This window comes from Aulonocara stuartgranti, assembly GCF_965226115.1.
Source record: "Aulonocara stuartgranti genome assembly, chromosome: 17".
NCBI lineage: Eukaryota > Metazoa > Chordata > Actinopteri > Cichliformes > Cichlidae > Aulonocara > Aulonocara stuartgranti.
The window spans coordinates 9,237,731-9,254,058 of record NC_138953.1 but is presented as its reverse complement, the minus strand read 5'-3'; the positions used below and the strand labels follow the sequence as shown (position 1 = coordinate 9,254,058).

The 16,328-nt window shown below is 40.9% G+C and overlaps 1 protein-coding gene across 3 annotated transcripts; it reads left to right on the top strand.

The window, feature by feature from the left end:
• Nucleotides 1-3,542: 3,542 nt before the first annotated feature.
• Nucleotides 3,543-16,289, top strand: henmt1 (HEN methyltransferase 1). 3 transcript variants are annotated; one of them, XM_082510695.1, is made up of 9 exons: nt 3,543-3,726; nt 3,977-4,122; nt 12,653-12,787; nt 12,920-13,102; nt 13,210-13,396; nt 14,203-14,365; nt 14,468-14,552; nt 14,662-14,819; nt 16,121-16,289. In XM_082510695.1, exons 1-9 carry the CDS (start codon nt 3,643-3,645, stop codon nt 16,228-16,230), a joined length of 1,251 nt encoding a protein of 416 aa, XP_082366821.1. In that variant the 5' UTR covers nt 3,543-3,642; the 3' UTR covers nt 16,231-16,289. The 3 variants fall into 3 exon arrangements, with proteins under 3 accessions (XP_082366821.1, XP_082366822.1, XP_082366823.1); XM_082510696.1 differs by having other exon boundaries at nt 3,550-3,726; nt 3,977-4,089; XM_082510697.1 differs by lacking the exons at nt 3,543-3,726; nt 3,977-4,122 and adding an exon at nt 4,156-4,485.
• Nucleotides 16,290-16,328: the final 39 nt, after the last annotated feature.

Genomic DNA, 16,328 nt, shown 5'->3' with positions numbered 1-16,328 from the left:
AGAACAACCAGGAGGGTCATTTTGACCTTAAGTAGAATTTGATTTGGGCCCCCCGCCAGCACCAGTCCCGCCCACCTCAGCACCACTAGTATTATCTATAGTTTGTTCATGCTTTATCATTTGTGCGTTAAACATCAAACACAACTATTATCATAACTTACTAGTGTGCTGGAAGGAAATCAAGACAATGTATGATTCCTGTTCATGTGCCTCACAGCTGTTCCGTATTTCCCAAATGTGGTAAAGCGCAGTGATATACTGTGAAAGGAAATGATGCAACTGAAGCCTGGCAGCATCTGGTATATACAGTGGGGCAAAAAAGTATTTAGTCAGCTACCGATTGTGCAAGTTCCCCCACCTAAAATGATGACAGAGGTCAGTAATTTGCACCAGAGGTACACTTCAACTGTGAGAGACAGAATGTGAAAAAAAAAATCCATGAATCCACATGGTAGGATTTGTAAAGAATTTATTCATAAATCAGGGTGGAAAATAAGTATTTGGTCAATAACAAAAATACAACTCAATACTTTGTAACATAACCTTTGTTGGCAATAACAGAGGTCAAACGTTTACTATAGGTCTTTACCAGGTTTGCACACACAGTAGCTGGTATTTTGGCCCATTCCTCCATGCAGATCTTCTCGAGAGCAGTGATGTTTTGGGGCTGTCGCCGAGCAACACGGACTTTCAACTCCCGCCACAGATTTTCTATGGGGTTGAGGTCTGGAGACTGGCTAGGCCACTCCAGGACTTTCAAATGCTTCTTACGGAGCCACTCCTTTGTTGCCCGGGCGGTGTGTTTTGGATCATTGTCATGTTGGAAGACCCAGCCTCGTCTCATCTTCAAAGTTCTCACTGATGGAAGGAGGTTTTGGCTCAAAATCTCACGATACATGGCCCCATTCATTCTGTCCTTAACACGGATCAGTCGTCCTGTCCCCTTGGCAGAAAAACAGCCCCATAGCATGATGTTTCCACCCCCATGCTTCACAGTAGGTATGGTGTTCTTGGGATGCAACTCAGTATTCTTCTTCCTCCAAACACGACGAGTTGAGTTTATACCAAAAAGTTCTACTTTGGTTTCATCTGACCACATGACATTCTCCCAATCCTCTGCTGTATCATCCATGTGCTCTCTGGCAAACTTCAGACGGGCCTGGACATGCACTGGCTTCAGCAGCGGAACACGTCTGGCACTGCGGGATTTGATTCCCTGCCGTTGTAGTGTGTTACTGATGGTGACCTTTGTTACTTTGGTCCCAGCTCTCTGCAGGTCATTCACCAGGTCCCCCCGTGTGGTTCTGGGATCTTTGCTCACCGTTCTCATGATCATTTTGACCCCACGGGATGAGATCTTGCGTGGAGCCCCAGATCGAGGGAGATTATCAGTGGTCTTGTATGTCTTCCATTTTCTGATGATTGCTCCCACAGTTGATTTTTTCACACCAAGCTGCTTGCCTATTGTAGATTCACTCTTCCCAGTCTGGTGCAGGTCTACAATACTTTTCCTGGTGTCCTTCGAAAGCTCTTTGGTCTTGGCCATGGCGGAGTTTGGAGTCTGACTGTTTGACGCTGTGGACAGGTGTCTTTTATACAGATGATGAGTTCAAACAGGTGCCATTCATACAGGTAACGAGTGGGGGACAGAAAAGCTTCTTACAGAAGACGTTACAGGTCTGTGAGAGCCAGAGATTTTCCTTGTTTGAGGTGACCAAATACTTATTTTCCACCCTGATTTACAAATAAATTCTTTACAAATCCTACCATGTGGATTCATGGATTTTTCTTTCACATTCTGTCTCTCACAGTTGAAGTGTACCTCTGGTGCAAATTACTGACCTCTGTCATCATTTTAAGTGGGGGAATTTGCACAATCGGTGGCTGACTAAATACTTTTTTGCCCCACTGTATGAAGCTTTGGTCATTTGGATAAACTGGCCTAGAGGGACAGACCACTGTGTATTATGTAAAGCCCCACAGCACAATGAGCATATAATAAACCTCACAAGTCTATTTTTGGGTTTCAAAACTTTCAAAATGAAATGTTCTGAATGCTGTGATAAAACAGTTTCTGTTTAAATAAATTATTTCAGTGTAAAACTGGGACTGTGTGACACCTCAGTTGTCTGAGGTGATCCTGACGGATCAGAACTAACTGATAATTAAGGACAGTCAAGTTTTATCATATGAACAACAGTATGTTACCTGAAAGTATTCAAACACTGTATTACGAATTCTTGTCTCTGTGGGAAAGTTGCATTCACTATATGTGTTTAGGGGTTTTCGTGGCTGCAGTGAGTGATGCTGCAAGCAGTGTTTTAAGAGAGAGATAGAAATAAAATGGTCTTCTTGTTTGGATTTTGCAAGTCCACAAGACCTCAAGTCAGTAAGAGAAAAGCACCCTCTGCAGTACAGCCCATGCAGCAGTCCATTGTCCATAGCACAATCCATTTTCACACAGGAATACACCATAACACAAATATTTTTTATACACATGCTGTATGTCTCTTACTGGATATTTAAGTATCGTTTTGTTTTTAATGGGCATATGGAAGCATGGTTATTTTCATATTTCCATAAAATGTTAACCTCTCTGATAGTTTTTTTTTATTTTTAATTTTTACATTGAATACTGAAAATTCTTGATAATACATCTATCTCTGCCTGGCATGCCCCCCCTATAATATTGGTATATGTTTAACACACACAAAATATACATTTATCAAACTGGTTTGTGTGACATTTCAAGCGCTCTTTGGGGCCCCCTTCTGGTGTTGGAATCCCATTTGCAATTCATTTGCTCGGATTAATAAGGTGCTCCACACTCTTCTTCACTCTGCAACCCATTTGGTTCTCCACCCGTTCCACCACACACTGCTCTGCTTAGCTATGGCTCAATGCGACCCTGCAGTACTTTTTAACCTTTTATCGTTATATATTTAACTGGAGCTTTGCAAAAGGTTGTCAACAGCCAAAGAAGAGCTTTGAATTTCCTTTGAGAAGCCTGGAGAACTGTTAATGACAACAGCTTATAGAAATCACAAAACAAGACTGCCTAAGAGAGTTCAGGCAGAAAAAAAGTGGTCATATCCATCCAAATATTGACATTCTGGCTTGTTAGACTTGTACAAACTCAATTTATGCCTTAGACTGTATTAGCATGTATGTGTGTATGTTTTTTCTATTTTCCATAGCAAAATGTAAAGAAATGCAGGTTGGCTCAAGGCTTTTGCACAATACGGGATATATTTGTGGTGGAAAATGGACATTTGTATTACTACATAATTGCTTTGCTTATATTATGTGGAGTAGAAGCAAAAATATTTAAAAATAAGTCATATATTTTACTTTCAAAGACATGCTCAAGCCTGCTGAAGCCTCGATTAAGCTTTAAGGGATTTTTCCAAAGCCAACAATTATTAATTTAATATAAAAAAAAAATAAATTTTGACCAGTTGGATGCACTTCCACAACTCTACCACTTTTGAAGCCATGTGTTGCCGATATATTTTAAATAATGTAAGAACAGAACCATCTTTGCTCACCCTCCCCTCCCCCCAAAAACGCTCCAGACTCGATAACAACAGCGCCCTCTGGTGGCCGGCGGGCGGGGTTACAGGACTCTAAGACGAGACAAAGATGGATCTGACGTTCAGTCCGCCGCTTCACAAGCAGAGACATCAATTTGTCGTCGATTTTGTCAAGAGGAACAAACCTAAAAAGGTCGCTAATGTCTTCGTGAAAAATACATTTTTTAAAACTGTAGCTTAAAAGCAAGAATTTCGTTTAGCGACGTTTGACTACACCAAAGCTAATTATGTTAGCAAACATTTTCACCAAACCAATTAAGTTAGCTACTATAGTGCATAATAAACTACGTTGCCTTGGCTTTTCTTAACGCTTTGGGTTCACTGTATTTACAATTTCTTATTAAATTTCTTTAACCGAGAGTCTGCGCTGTGCCTTTGTCCAGGTGGTGGACTTGGGCTGCGGTGAGTGTACCCTCCTCAAAATGCTCAAGTTTCACCACGAAATTGAACTTCTGGTTGGAGTGGACGTGAACGGTGCCAAAGTCAAGAAAAGGATGTATGTATGTATGTATGTCTGTTCACGCAAATGGTGAGAGTTAAGATTAGACCGCGGGGTTAAAGTAATTTAAAGTGTATTCTTTGGCGAATCTTGTGCATCAGTGCACCAACATATATTCCTCTTAACATGTTAACGGAGACAACAGGTCTGTCTAGGCTATGTCGAGATTTTTCATTTCGTTTTATAAAATAATCCCGTCCACACTTAAACTCAAAAATGAAGGAAAACGCTGCTATGAACATGCCAAAGCAACAGGTGGCGATATATTCCTAACAGTGTAGAAATGTTGGCCAATCAGAAGTCTAGAAGCCTCGGTGGGAAATAGTAAACAAGGATGGGGCATAGAAGCAGAACCGAGTCGTATGTGTGGAGGGACAGTAACTGTGTGTATATGTAAGCATTTAACCACTGCAGAGAGTACAATTAACAGTATTATAGAAATTCATTTCACCGAAACGTCTGTGAAGGTTCTCAGTCATCCAGGTCATCGTAGTCAAAGGAGCTTGCGAAGAAAAGCGTCTGGACTTCTTTAAGTTGCTTGAAGACGTTTCACCTCTCATCCGAGAAGCTTCTTCAGTTCTAAGGTCAAATGGTGGAGAGTCCCAGATATAAACCTAGTGGGAGTAACCCCCCACAGAGGGACAAAAGGACCCCCTGATGATCCTCTAATCGCCTGAGCCAAGGTGTGAAACTGGGCGTGGGTCCCAATCAGCCAGAGTTTCGGGTGTGTTCATTGTGAAACCTGGCCCCACCTTAGACTCAGCAGTCCATCTGCATCTTAAGGATAAAGGACACTCTTTCGAGGATGCCAATGTTCACATTTTGGACAGAGAGGACAGATGGTTTGAAAGAGGAGTGAAAGCCATCTATGTCCACTGTGAGCGACCATCTTTGAACAGAGGCGGGGGTTTACGACACCAACTCTCTGCCATCTATAATCCAGTTTTGAGATCCCTTCCCAGACGCCTTAACGCCCACTCACATCCTGGGCCATCTGACCTCAGGAATTCGCATGATAAGGTGGGGCTAGGTTTCACTATGAACACACCCGAAACTCTGGCTGATTGGGACCCACGCCCAGTTTCACACCTTGGCTCAGGCGATTAGAGGATCATCAGGGGGTCCTTTTGTCCCTCTGTGGGGGGTTATTCCCACTAGGTTTATATCTGGGACTCTCCACCATTTGACCTTAGAACTGAAGAAGCTTCTCGGATGAGAGGTGAAACGTCTTCAAGCAACTTAAAGAAGTCCAGACGCTTTTCTTTGCAAGCTCCTTTGACTATTTCACCGAAACAATAACGTGGCGCACATTGTGACGTCAAAAAGGCGCACATCTTTGACGCTGCATTTTCTCCGTTTTTCTTGTCCACACATAAATGCAAAACGGAGTTTTCAAAAATATCCATTTTCAGTGACCGAAAACGCTGTTTACGTGTGGACGCAAGGTGCAAACGCATAGAAAAATCTGCGTTTTCAAAAATACCCGGGTACGTGTGGACGTAGCCTAGACCTTTGCAAAAAAAATTGACTGAAACGACTTTATGAGATCACTAAAATATTTCTGTAGAGTAAATATCCTTAGAGTGGGTATTTAATTTGGTAAAATTTGTTATCACAAACTACAAGATGAAGGTTTGATCGACGTTTTTGAGGCTTTGGATGTCTTCAGGCCTGTGAGTCAGCTGCTTTCAAAGAGTCCTGTTGGTTATATCGTAACATTGCTGATTTTCACAAATCCCCACCTCTTGCATTTGTCTTAAATAAAATGATAAGTACATAGTGTAAAACTAACACTGAAACTAATAAAAACCAAACAAAAGCTAAACATTTTTAAATGATAAAAACTCGACTTGTACAGGGAGTGCAGAATTATTAGGCAAGTTGTATTTTTGAGGAATAATGTTATTATTGAACAACAACCATGTTCTAAATGAACCCAAAAAACTCATTAATATCAAAGCTGAATGTTTTTGGAAGTAGTTTTTAGTTTGTTTTTAGTTTTAGCTATTTTAGGGGGATATCTGTGTGCAGGTGACTATTACTGTGCACAATTATTAGGCAACTTAACAAAAAACAAATATATACCCATTTCAATTATTTATTTTTACCAGTTAAACCAATATAACATCTCCACATTCACAAATATACATTTCTGACATTCAAAAACAAAACAAAAAAAAAATCAGCGACCAATATAGCCACCTTTCTTTGCAAGGACACTCAAAAGCCTGCCATCCATGGATTCTGGTAGCTAGCATTCCACACACACACATACACTTTTTGCCAAGGTTCCAGCTGCAGTCACCAAGACATGTAAATGTATTTAGTAACCCTCTGGGGTTTATTGTATTTTGCACACCTCTGTTGCACACACATAAGAAATTCACTCACATGTGTTGTACCAGTGTACCTGCACATGTTATGTGATACGGGAAATCTCCAATTTTTTTAATTTTTTAATTTTTTTTGAGATTAAATAATATACCATTGTAAAGACGACACAAGAGTTCCAGAGGCTCTTCTGGGAGCCAGAGTCGACCAGAAAAGGTTTCCCCGAGCTTGAGTCCTCTATGAAGAGCAGCCTTTCCTTATCGGCAGCGGTCACAGCCGCTACAGAGCGCTGGCAGGCTTGTTTCCCTGGGCCTTAAAACTGCAAAGGCGGCACGGTGCTGTCACGCTGATGGTAAAAACACAGGCCTTTACCGCAGTGCCGCTGTGCCACTTTATTTTTTAACAAAACACTACGCTTTATGTATAAAGAACTGCCTATTCTACTACTTATTGAAGAAAAGAATCCACAAAAGATTAGTTTTACTTTCTTTTATTTGTTCCAGATAAATTATAAATTATTTTTTAAAAAGCAATGAAATGCATCAGATGTCTCCCATGCTTTCTTTTCTGCTGTAATTTTTTTTTTTGAACATAAATTGGTCTATTGAAAATAAAATGTAGTAAGAAACACTACATTTTTTCAATAGGCCAATTTATGTTTAAGAAAACCCCAACAATCAAATGATCCCATCTGAGCAAGCACTGAGCGACGGTGGGAAGGAAAAACTCCTTTGTCTTAAAAAGAAGAAACCTTCGACAGAACCAGGCTCAGATGGTGCGGCTTCTGTCAAGACCGGTTGGGGGTTAGGTAGTTAAAAAACTACTCTAACGGTACAGCACTACAGCTTTTTGGTGGAAATGGGTGGAAGGATGGGTGTTACACCTCGTTTCATTGGAGGTCTTACAGGTGGTCGGGGTGTAGATTCAGCTTTTTTACAAATAGGTGGCAGAGGGACAGGACTAGGTCGTGGAATTATACCTAGTTGGGTGGGAATCGGTTGCTTTCCACTTCTGGATATAGGTGGAACACACATCCTACGAAAAGGTGGTAGGTTGTCGGTCGAGAAAGTTTCCTTTTTCGTTGGTTGTGTGACTTGAGGAGCGGGTGTCAACTTTGTGTTTTTCGGTCTAATGGGTGGCAGTGGAGTCCGCTGTAACTGTTGTTCGTCAGATGCATCTTCCCTGCCTACGTAAATGTATTTATGTTCCTCAAAAAGGGCAATGTCTTTTTCAACTTGACTCATTGCCTCTTCAAGAAACATTTTGTAATTGTATTTTTTGTGCTGTGAAGGGGAGATAGTAAAAGGGAGGGATTGATATTCAAAGTTTAGCTCATTAAACCTCCTCTTTAGGCCCTGGAGAATGTTTTGTTTCTCCTGTTCGGCCAGTGGTTTAACTGTTTCCTGTTGTTTTGTTAACCAGGCATCATTGTCCTGCTTAGCCTTTTCTTTCTCTGCCTTTCTTCTACGCAGGTAGCCTGGAACGATTCCGTAATCGTTTTTCTGTAAATAAAAGGGGACAAGTCCAGATTTCTCAAGGAGCTGCTTGTCCCCTTTGCGTGTATCCACACAAGCAGGTTGAGCCATGACTTTCTTCATGCCTGTGTGTTCTGGTTTTTTCCTGAATGTGTGTTCAGGTTTTTCGCCTTCTGGCCTCTGTGGGCACATTTCGCGATGAGATGGGGCCTTAACTGTTCTTGGCACCATGGTCCTGTGTTCATTTTTATATTTATTTTCTAATACAATTGCTTCCCTGTATTTAGAAATATACATTTTAGGTTTGGGTGGAGGAAGAGTACTCTCCTTTGGGAGAAGGTTATAAGCGCTTTTATCTGACAACCTAATTCAATCGCTAGATTAAAATCACCTGCAAGGGAATTCTACAACTGTGTGTCGAGGCACCCCTATTTATAGATTTTTATGGCCTGGCATGTGACATCATGGTGGCCTGGCATGTGACATCATGGTGGCCTGGCATGTGACATCATGGTGGCCTGGCATGTGACATCATGGTGGCCTGGCATGTGACATCATGGTAGCCTGTCTTTGTTCTGTCATTTAAGCCCCACCCCCCTGGTTACTGTTGCTATTGTAACTATTATATTATGAATGCTGGTAGCTAGCATTCCACACACACACATACACTTTTTGCCAAGGTTCCAGCTGCAGTCACCAAGACATGTAAATGTATTTAGTAACCCTCTGGGGTCCAGAGTATAATTGGCCGTTTTTGACTACTTTTGATTTTACCTCTATATTTCACCTTTAAAAAAATCTTCTTCTTCTTTTTTTTTTTTTTTGGCACAACCTCAAATATCTGAAATTTGAGTTAATTTTTCATTTATACTATATTTGCACAATAGATCTAAATTCAGACAAAAAAAAATTCAAAATCCGAGTAGAAAATACTTGTCATTTTTACTGTAAAAGCCACAAACATGTTTAAGGAATTGTTTTCATAACTTGAAATGCGAATAGAATTTGTACATTTGTAAAAATTATGCACAAGTTTTGCAAACAACTTTATGTTCAGTATAATATATGCAGGTTTTCTTCCTGAATACTATCGTTGTTTATATTTACTGCGGGAAGAAACGGTTTTTATAAGGAAAAACACTAGAAAGCACTCAGTCCCCCTCCCAACTCCCCCAGCCTTTCCTATTGGTGAAAAAATATACCATGTGGACCAATCAAAAAATGATAGGGCAACATAGCATTTAGTTGTTTACGAAGGCGGGCAGGTGTATACATATAGTTTGAGTCTGACGGCTCTTTGTTTGCTTCTCATCTGTAAACTCTGCATACTCTCTCATGTGATTCAGTTTGTTTTGAAAAGTCTCAACAGGATCTTGAGCTTTATTGTGAAAGGTTTACGTGGAAAACAAACAAGCGTACAGCGGAACCACGCGATGGTTTTACCGTCATTGTTGCTAACGAAAACACGTAAAAACAGGCACTTGCCCGCCCATAGTGTGGTTATATTAAATATAAGAGAAAGAGAGAACTTTAAGAAATTAATATAGCCACTAAGGTGACCGTCAAAACGATGAAAAATACTGCTGTAAACAGTTTATTTTACAACATCACGAAACAAACGATAGCGTAATAGGAAACGATAGACATTTTTATATCGTCATTTGATATATATCGTTATATCGAACAGCCCTAACATACACTCTTATATTTGTACATATATTTATTCTTATAATTCTCAGATTTACCCATTCGTATATTTTGCTTGTTCTTATGTTATTGTATTTTGCACACCTCTGTTGCACACACATAAGAATTTCGCTCACATGTGCTGTACCAGTGTACCTGCACATGTTACGTGATACGGGAAATCTCCAATTTTTTTTAATTTTGTTTTTTTTGAGATTAAATAATATACCATTGTAAAGACGACACAAGAGTTCCAGAGGCTCTTCTGGGAGCCAGAGTCGACCAGAAAAGGTTTCCCCGAGCTTGAGTCCTCTATGAAGAGCAGCCTTTCCTTATCGGCAGCGGTCACAGCCGCTACAGAGCGCTGGCAGGCTTGTTTCCCTGGGCCTTAAAACTGCAAAGGCGGCACGGTGCTGTCACGCTGATGGTAAAAACACAGGCCTTTACCACAGTGCCGCTGTGCCACTTTATTTTTTAACAAAACACTACGCTTTATGTATAAAGAACTGCCTATTCTACTACTTATTGAAGAAAAGAATCCACAAAAGATTATTTTTACTTTCTTTTATTTGTTCCAGATAAATTATAAATTATTTTTTAAAAAGCAATGAAATGCATCAGATGTCTCCCATGCTTTCTTTTCTGCTGTAATTTTTTTTTTTGAACATAAATTGGTCTATTGAAAATAAAATGTAGTAAGAAACACTACATTTTTTCAATAGGCCAATTTATGTTTAAGAAAACCCCAACAATCAAATGATCCCATCTGAGCAAGCACTGGGCGACGGTGGGAAGGAAAAACTCCTTTGTCTTAAAAAGAAGAAACCTTCGACAGAACCAGGCTCAGATGGTGCGGCTTCTGTCAAGACCGGTTGGGGGTTAGGTAGTTAAAAAAACTACTCTAACGGTACAGCACTACAGCTTTTTGGTGGAAATGGGTGGAAGGATGGGTGTTACACCTCGTTTCATTGGAGGTCTTACAGGTGGTCGGGGTGTAGATTCAGCTTTTTTACAAATAGGTGGCAGAGGGACAGGACTAGGTCGTGGAATTATACCTAGTTGGGTGGGAATCGGTTGCTTTCCACTTCTGGATATAGGTGGAACACACATCCTACGAAAAGGTGGTAGGTTGTCGGTCGAGAAAGTTTCCTTTTTCGTTGGTTGTGTGACTTGAGGAGCGGGTGTCAACTTTGTGTTTTTCGGTCTAATGGGTGGCAGTGGAGTCCGCTGTAACTGTTGTTCGTCAGATGCATCTTCCCTGCCTACGTAAATGTATTTATGTTCCTCAAAAAGGGCAATGTCTTTTTCAACTTGACTCATTGCCTCTTCAAGAAACATTTTGTAATTGTATTTTTTGTGCTGTGAAGGGGAGATAGTAAAAGGGAGGGATTGATATTCAAAGTTTAGCTCATTAAACCTCCTCTTTAGGCCCTGGAGAATGTTTTGTTTCTCCTGTTCGGCCAGTGGTTTAACTGTTTCCTGTTGTTTTGTTAACCAGGCATCATTGTCCTGCTTAGCCTTTTCTTTCTCTGCCTTTCTTCTACGCAGATTCAGGCGTGCAGCAGCAACCACAGCCTCCCAGACACTGTTCAGAGAGGTGTACTGTTTTCCCTCGTAAATCTCACATTTGATGATGGACCACAGGTTCTCAATGGGGTTCAGATCAGGTGAACAAGGTGGACATGTCATTAGTTTTTCTTCTTTTATACCCTTTCTTGCCAGCCACGCTGTGGAGTACTTGGACGCGTGTGATGGAGCATTGTCCTGCATGAAAATCATGTTTTTCTTGAAGGATGCAGACTTCTTCCTGTACCACTGCTTGAAGAAGGTGTCTTCCAGAAACTGGCAGTAGGACTGGGAGTTGAGCTTGACTCCATCCTCAACCCGAAAAGGCCCCACAAGCTCATCTTTGATGATACCAGCCCAAACCAGTACTCCACCTCCACCTTGCTGGCGTCTGAGTCGGACTGGAGCTCTCTGCCCTTTACCAATCCAGCCACGGGCCCATCCATCTGGCCCATCAAGACTCACTCTCATTTCATCAGTCCATAAAACCTTAGAAAAATCAGTCTTGAGATATTTCTTGGCCCAGTCTTGACGTTTCAGCTTGTGTGTCTTGTTCAGTGGTGGTCGTCTTTCAGCCTTTCTTACCTTGGCCATGTCTCTGAGTATTGCACACCTTGTTCTTTTGGGCACTCCAGTGATGTTGCAGCTCTGAAATATGGCCAAACTGGTGGCAAGTGGCATCTTGGCAGCTGCACGCTTGACTTTTCTCAGTTCATAGGCAGTTATTTTGCGCCTTGGTCTTTCCACACGCTTCTTGTGACCCTGTTGACTATTTTGAATGAAACGCTTGATTGTTCGATGATCACGCTTCAGAAGCTTTGCAATTTTGAGACTGCTGCATCCCTCTGCAAGATATCTCACTATCTTTGACTTTTCTGAGCCTGTCAAGTCCTTCTTTTGACCCATTTTGCCAAAGGAAAGGACGTTGCCTAATAATTATGCACACCTGATATAGGGTGTTGATGTCATTAGACCACACCCCTTCTCATTACAGAGATGCACATCACCTAATATGCTTAATTGGTAGTAGGCTTTCGAGCCTATACAGCTTGGAGTAAGACAACATGCATGGAGAGGATGATGTGGACAAAATACTCATTTGCCTAATAATTCTGCACTCCCTGTATAAGAAAATCTTCTCTATTCTGGCCCAGTCAACATTCAGCATTCGCTGACATTGTCTGCTTCCATCTGCTTCCTTTTGACTGAGTCCTCTGGGACCTCAGAACATTTAAAAAACACTAATTAAAGCAGAAATGGAAAACAGTGTGACATCAGTGAGAACAAATCAAGTGACGGTCATAAAGATTGGAATGATTAAAAAAACAACAAAAAAAACCCCGCCTCTGAGACGGGAGACCAGTTAAGTTTAACTTTAAAAACTGGTTGAAAGTTAGTAATTTAAAATGATCTTAAAGTCTTGCTCTGATTATTGTCTTCAATAAAGATGAAAGCACCAGGCAGCACAGTAATGTGCAGGCTCTGCTTGAATGTTTCTTTAGGCATGGATTAGCTCCTATATCAACTGACTACCTGGAGCCAAGTTACGATCAGCTGTGCGTTGAGCTGTACCAGGGCTCAGTGACCCAAAAAGACGCCCGCTTCAAAGGATTTGATCTGGTCACCAGTATAGAGCTGTAAGCTGCTGCATTCTCCTCACTCTTTTGCGTTCTGTTCATTATTACAAATGTTTTTTCTTTCTTTGCTTTTATGCTCGTCACTCTGTGCTGCTTCTTGTAACTGTGTTTTCTATCTGTCTGTGTGTGCAGCATTGAGCACCTCACTCCTGCTGATGTGGAGCTCTTCTCTGAGGTGGTATTTGGTTACATGACCCCAAAGATGGTCATCATCAGCACCCCAAACTCTGAGTTCAACATCTTCATGCCTGGAGTGTCCTGTTACAGGCACAGCGACCACAAATTTGAATGGACCAGAGCAGAGTTTAGATCCTGGTACATTAACTTTTTTTTAGTCATGCAAATAAATTCATCCTGAAACACTGTAGGAACCTATCCCCTACTGAGCATACAACACAAATTTAAACTGCATCCCTTCTCAGGGCTATGAAGGTGTGTTTGGACTACGGCTATGAGGTGGAGTTCACTGGTGTTGGAAAAGCCCCACAGGGCCAACAGGAGGCAGTTGGGTTCTGTACCCAGATCGGTGTGTTTTACCAGCTCTGGGGGAGAGATTGCTGCAAGACGTTGCTCGTCAACGATGCAGAGGATTTGTTTCCATATACATTGGTAAGTATATTTCAATATTAGTACAAATGGAAAAAGCTAATTATTTCTGTAGTACAAACAAAAAGCATTAGTGATAGTGCTGTGGTATTTGTGTTTTCACTAGCATTTCCTGAGCTGCTACTATTGGAATTATGCACTATTAATATTATTAGCTGCTGCAGCTGGTCTTTTTGATTTATGTGATCATCGATTCATACTGCCATCTGGTAAACAGGAAACAGCTGTAACCCATGTCTTCAGTCCTGTCAAGTCTTTTAAGCCTTGTCTCCCATTGTCCTCTAACTTATTTATCTACTGAAACATCCTCTGTGTTTTCTGGGTCATGCCAGAAGGGAGGGATGGATGGATAGATACATAGATCTTTTTTTTTTTATTTGCATTTTTGATGAAAATGTACATGTGAAAATATTTGATGAATGCACATTAGTTACTTCCTCATCAGTTTTTATTAATTAGTCATTCCAGTGATTTGAATACACCTAGCAAACCAGAGGTAAAAGCAATATTTGATGATGCAGTAGATTGCTTTTAAACTGGTATGAAATGACAGTATTTACCGCCCTCTGCTGGTGGCTGCTTAAAATTGCAAACAGCTGGACATACATGTAACACCAGCGTGATTAATAGTGATTAAGCAAAAATTACATTTCTATACCTCTCTAATAATAACTTTGTGGTATTAATCAACAGCATTAGAGCTTTTATCCTGAATATATGCTTCCCCAGGTTTCTGTTTCATACAGGTTTCTGTGATGCTGCCTGCTTCCTTTGACTTTTGACCTGTGCTTTTTCCTCTGCTCTGTCAGCTTTACAGAGTAAACTACCCCAGCCTGTGCGACAACAACATCTTGCGCAGGGTTCTGGTGAGTGAAGTGCTGTACGGGGCAGAAAAACTAAAGAATAGATGGATGGAGGAACAGGCCGACGGGATATGTGATGCAGTTGCACTGTGTCAAACTGAGGGAGGAGGTGAGGAATTCCTGTCAGATGAAGCAGACAGGGTGAAAAGCATTGTTTTATCATCTTATTTAAACACGTTTGTTTAAAATGCACCAAACTGTATACCTACAGCATGTGCAGAGGAGATGAAAGATTTAATGGAATGGAGTGGTGCATCAGACAGTGCTGAAAAACAGGGGTCCTGTACATCATGCAGGTGAGCTTCCTCAGGAGGATGCCAGTATGTGGTATTAAGGAGAGGCAGCATCTCCCAGCGTTTTATTTTATGAGTTTTTCTTTATTGACCTTTTTGTGTGTACTAATAGGATTGTGGCTGTACCACTGGATGTGCTGTGGTCCTGCTGTCCTAAAGTCAGTGTGCTAAGTGGAAGCCTTGGTAATCTCAAACATCTGCTGATGGATGAGCCGAACATTAAACTGAGCCAGGATAGCTCTGCTGTGCTAATAAATCACTGGGAACAAGGTATTGTTTGATTCATTTTCTTTGTGCTTCACTAAACGTTTGAAGTGGTTTTTAGATTGTGTTAATTTTTCTGTGAATATGAATATTTTCTTCATTCGTTGATGTAAGTTTGACTCTAATCATCTCGTGCTGCATAATAATGAATGTAAAAGAGTCTGGCTTAAGTCCAAAATTAAAATCTGATGTTTTTCATCATTGACCTGTCTCATATGCACTGGTGCATATCAGACAATTAGCAAGGCTAATGGAGGCTCAAGTTGATGTGGCACAAATAGAGCCTCAGGTCTTGTGCTGACAAACAACCCTCTGTAAATGAATCTGCTGTCTCAAGCAAATGCGTGTTATGTACCGTACTGTGTGAAAATCCAGAGCCACACCTTATTTCTTTATATTTTACTTCCAAGGAGCCAGACTTTCTTTTACATTTTTAAAGTGGTCTTGAGGAATAGTTCTCCAAGCTTTCTGACGGTCTTTCAAAGTTATTCTTCGGACATTGGCTCCTTTCCCCCCCACTCATTCAAGTTCTGAACTGTGAATCATTCAAGCATCAAAAAGGCACCTAACTCAAGGGATGAACCAGTGTTGTCTAATAAAAAGGCACAACAAGACAGCTTGATAAAGAAACTTAAGTTAATAAATTTAATTACAAAAATTGTTATTAATTTGTATCTCTAGGCACTTTATTATTAGCAGTCAGTCACAAAAACATGCCCTCCTCTCATTTTCTGTAGTTAAATCTATGAAAAATGCCAAAGATAACACAAGTTGAAGAATAAAGGTGCCAAATATTGATTTTAAAGCTCAGTAGAAGTCCACAAACTGTATTTACCGTATTTCCATGTATGTTTCTACAGATTTCCCATCTTCCTAGCATAATATAGAGAAAGGAGGGTGGCTCAAAACTTTTGCACTTACTCGATTAAGTCAGAACACACATGTCAAGCCTCGATGAAATAATCCTATGGATGGCCAGAAACTGTTCTCCACCCCTTTGCATAACTCATACTGACTAAAACTTCAATAGTGTCAGCAGTGACAGTATTAAGTGTATTTGTGTGGAAGGGTATTGCAGCCTTCCACACAAATGCAGTACTAAGAGGTTGTGCAGCAGAGATCATCAACTTGTATTCACTGCTCACAAGAATCATTTTAGCCACATTGACCACAGAGTGCTTTGCTCACTTCCCTTTCACAGCTCACATGCATCGTCAGCTAACCATGCAGCTTGTCATTGCAGTTCTTGTGTTCGTTGCATGAATGTTTCTGTGTTTGTGACTGTGACGCTTCATTGGGATTCTCAGACCAGGAAGAAAAGGAAGATGACTACAATTTGGATGACAGTGGGTATCCAGAGGCCAGTCTGCACAGCCACAGTGCTGAGCAAGAGGAAGACTGGGAGGAAAATGATTGATGTGGAGGATGTTTTCCAGGTATATGTCAGTGTGATTACTGAGTTCATAATAAATATGAGAAAAACTTCAGATTGTCATTACTGCACCGTCTACACAC

Excerpts from the sequence above, each read along its gene's own strand:
- henmt1 (XM_082510695.1), top strand. The coding sequence starts at position 3,643 with ATGGATCTGACGTTCAGTCCGCCGCTTCACAAGCAGAGACATCAATTT. Across the intron at positions 3,727-3,976 it reads AGAGGAACAAACCTAAAAAG|GTGGTGGACTTGGGCTGCGG; the intron begins GTCGCTAATGTC and ends GCCTTTGTCCAG. Across the intron at positions 14,553-14,661 it reads GGGTCCTGTACATCATGCAG|GATTGTGGCTGTACCACTGG; the intron begins GTGAGCTTCCTC and ends GTGTACTAATAG.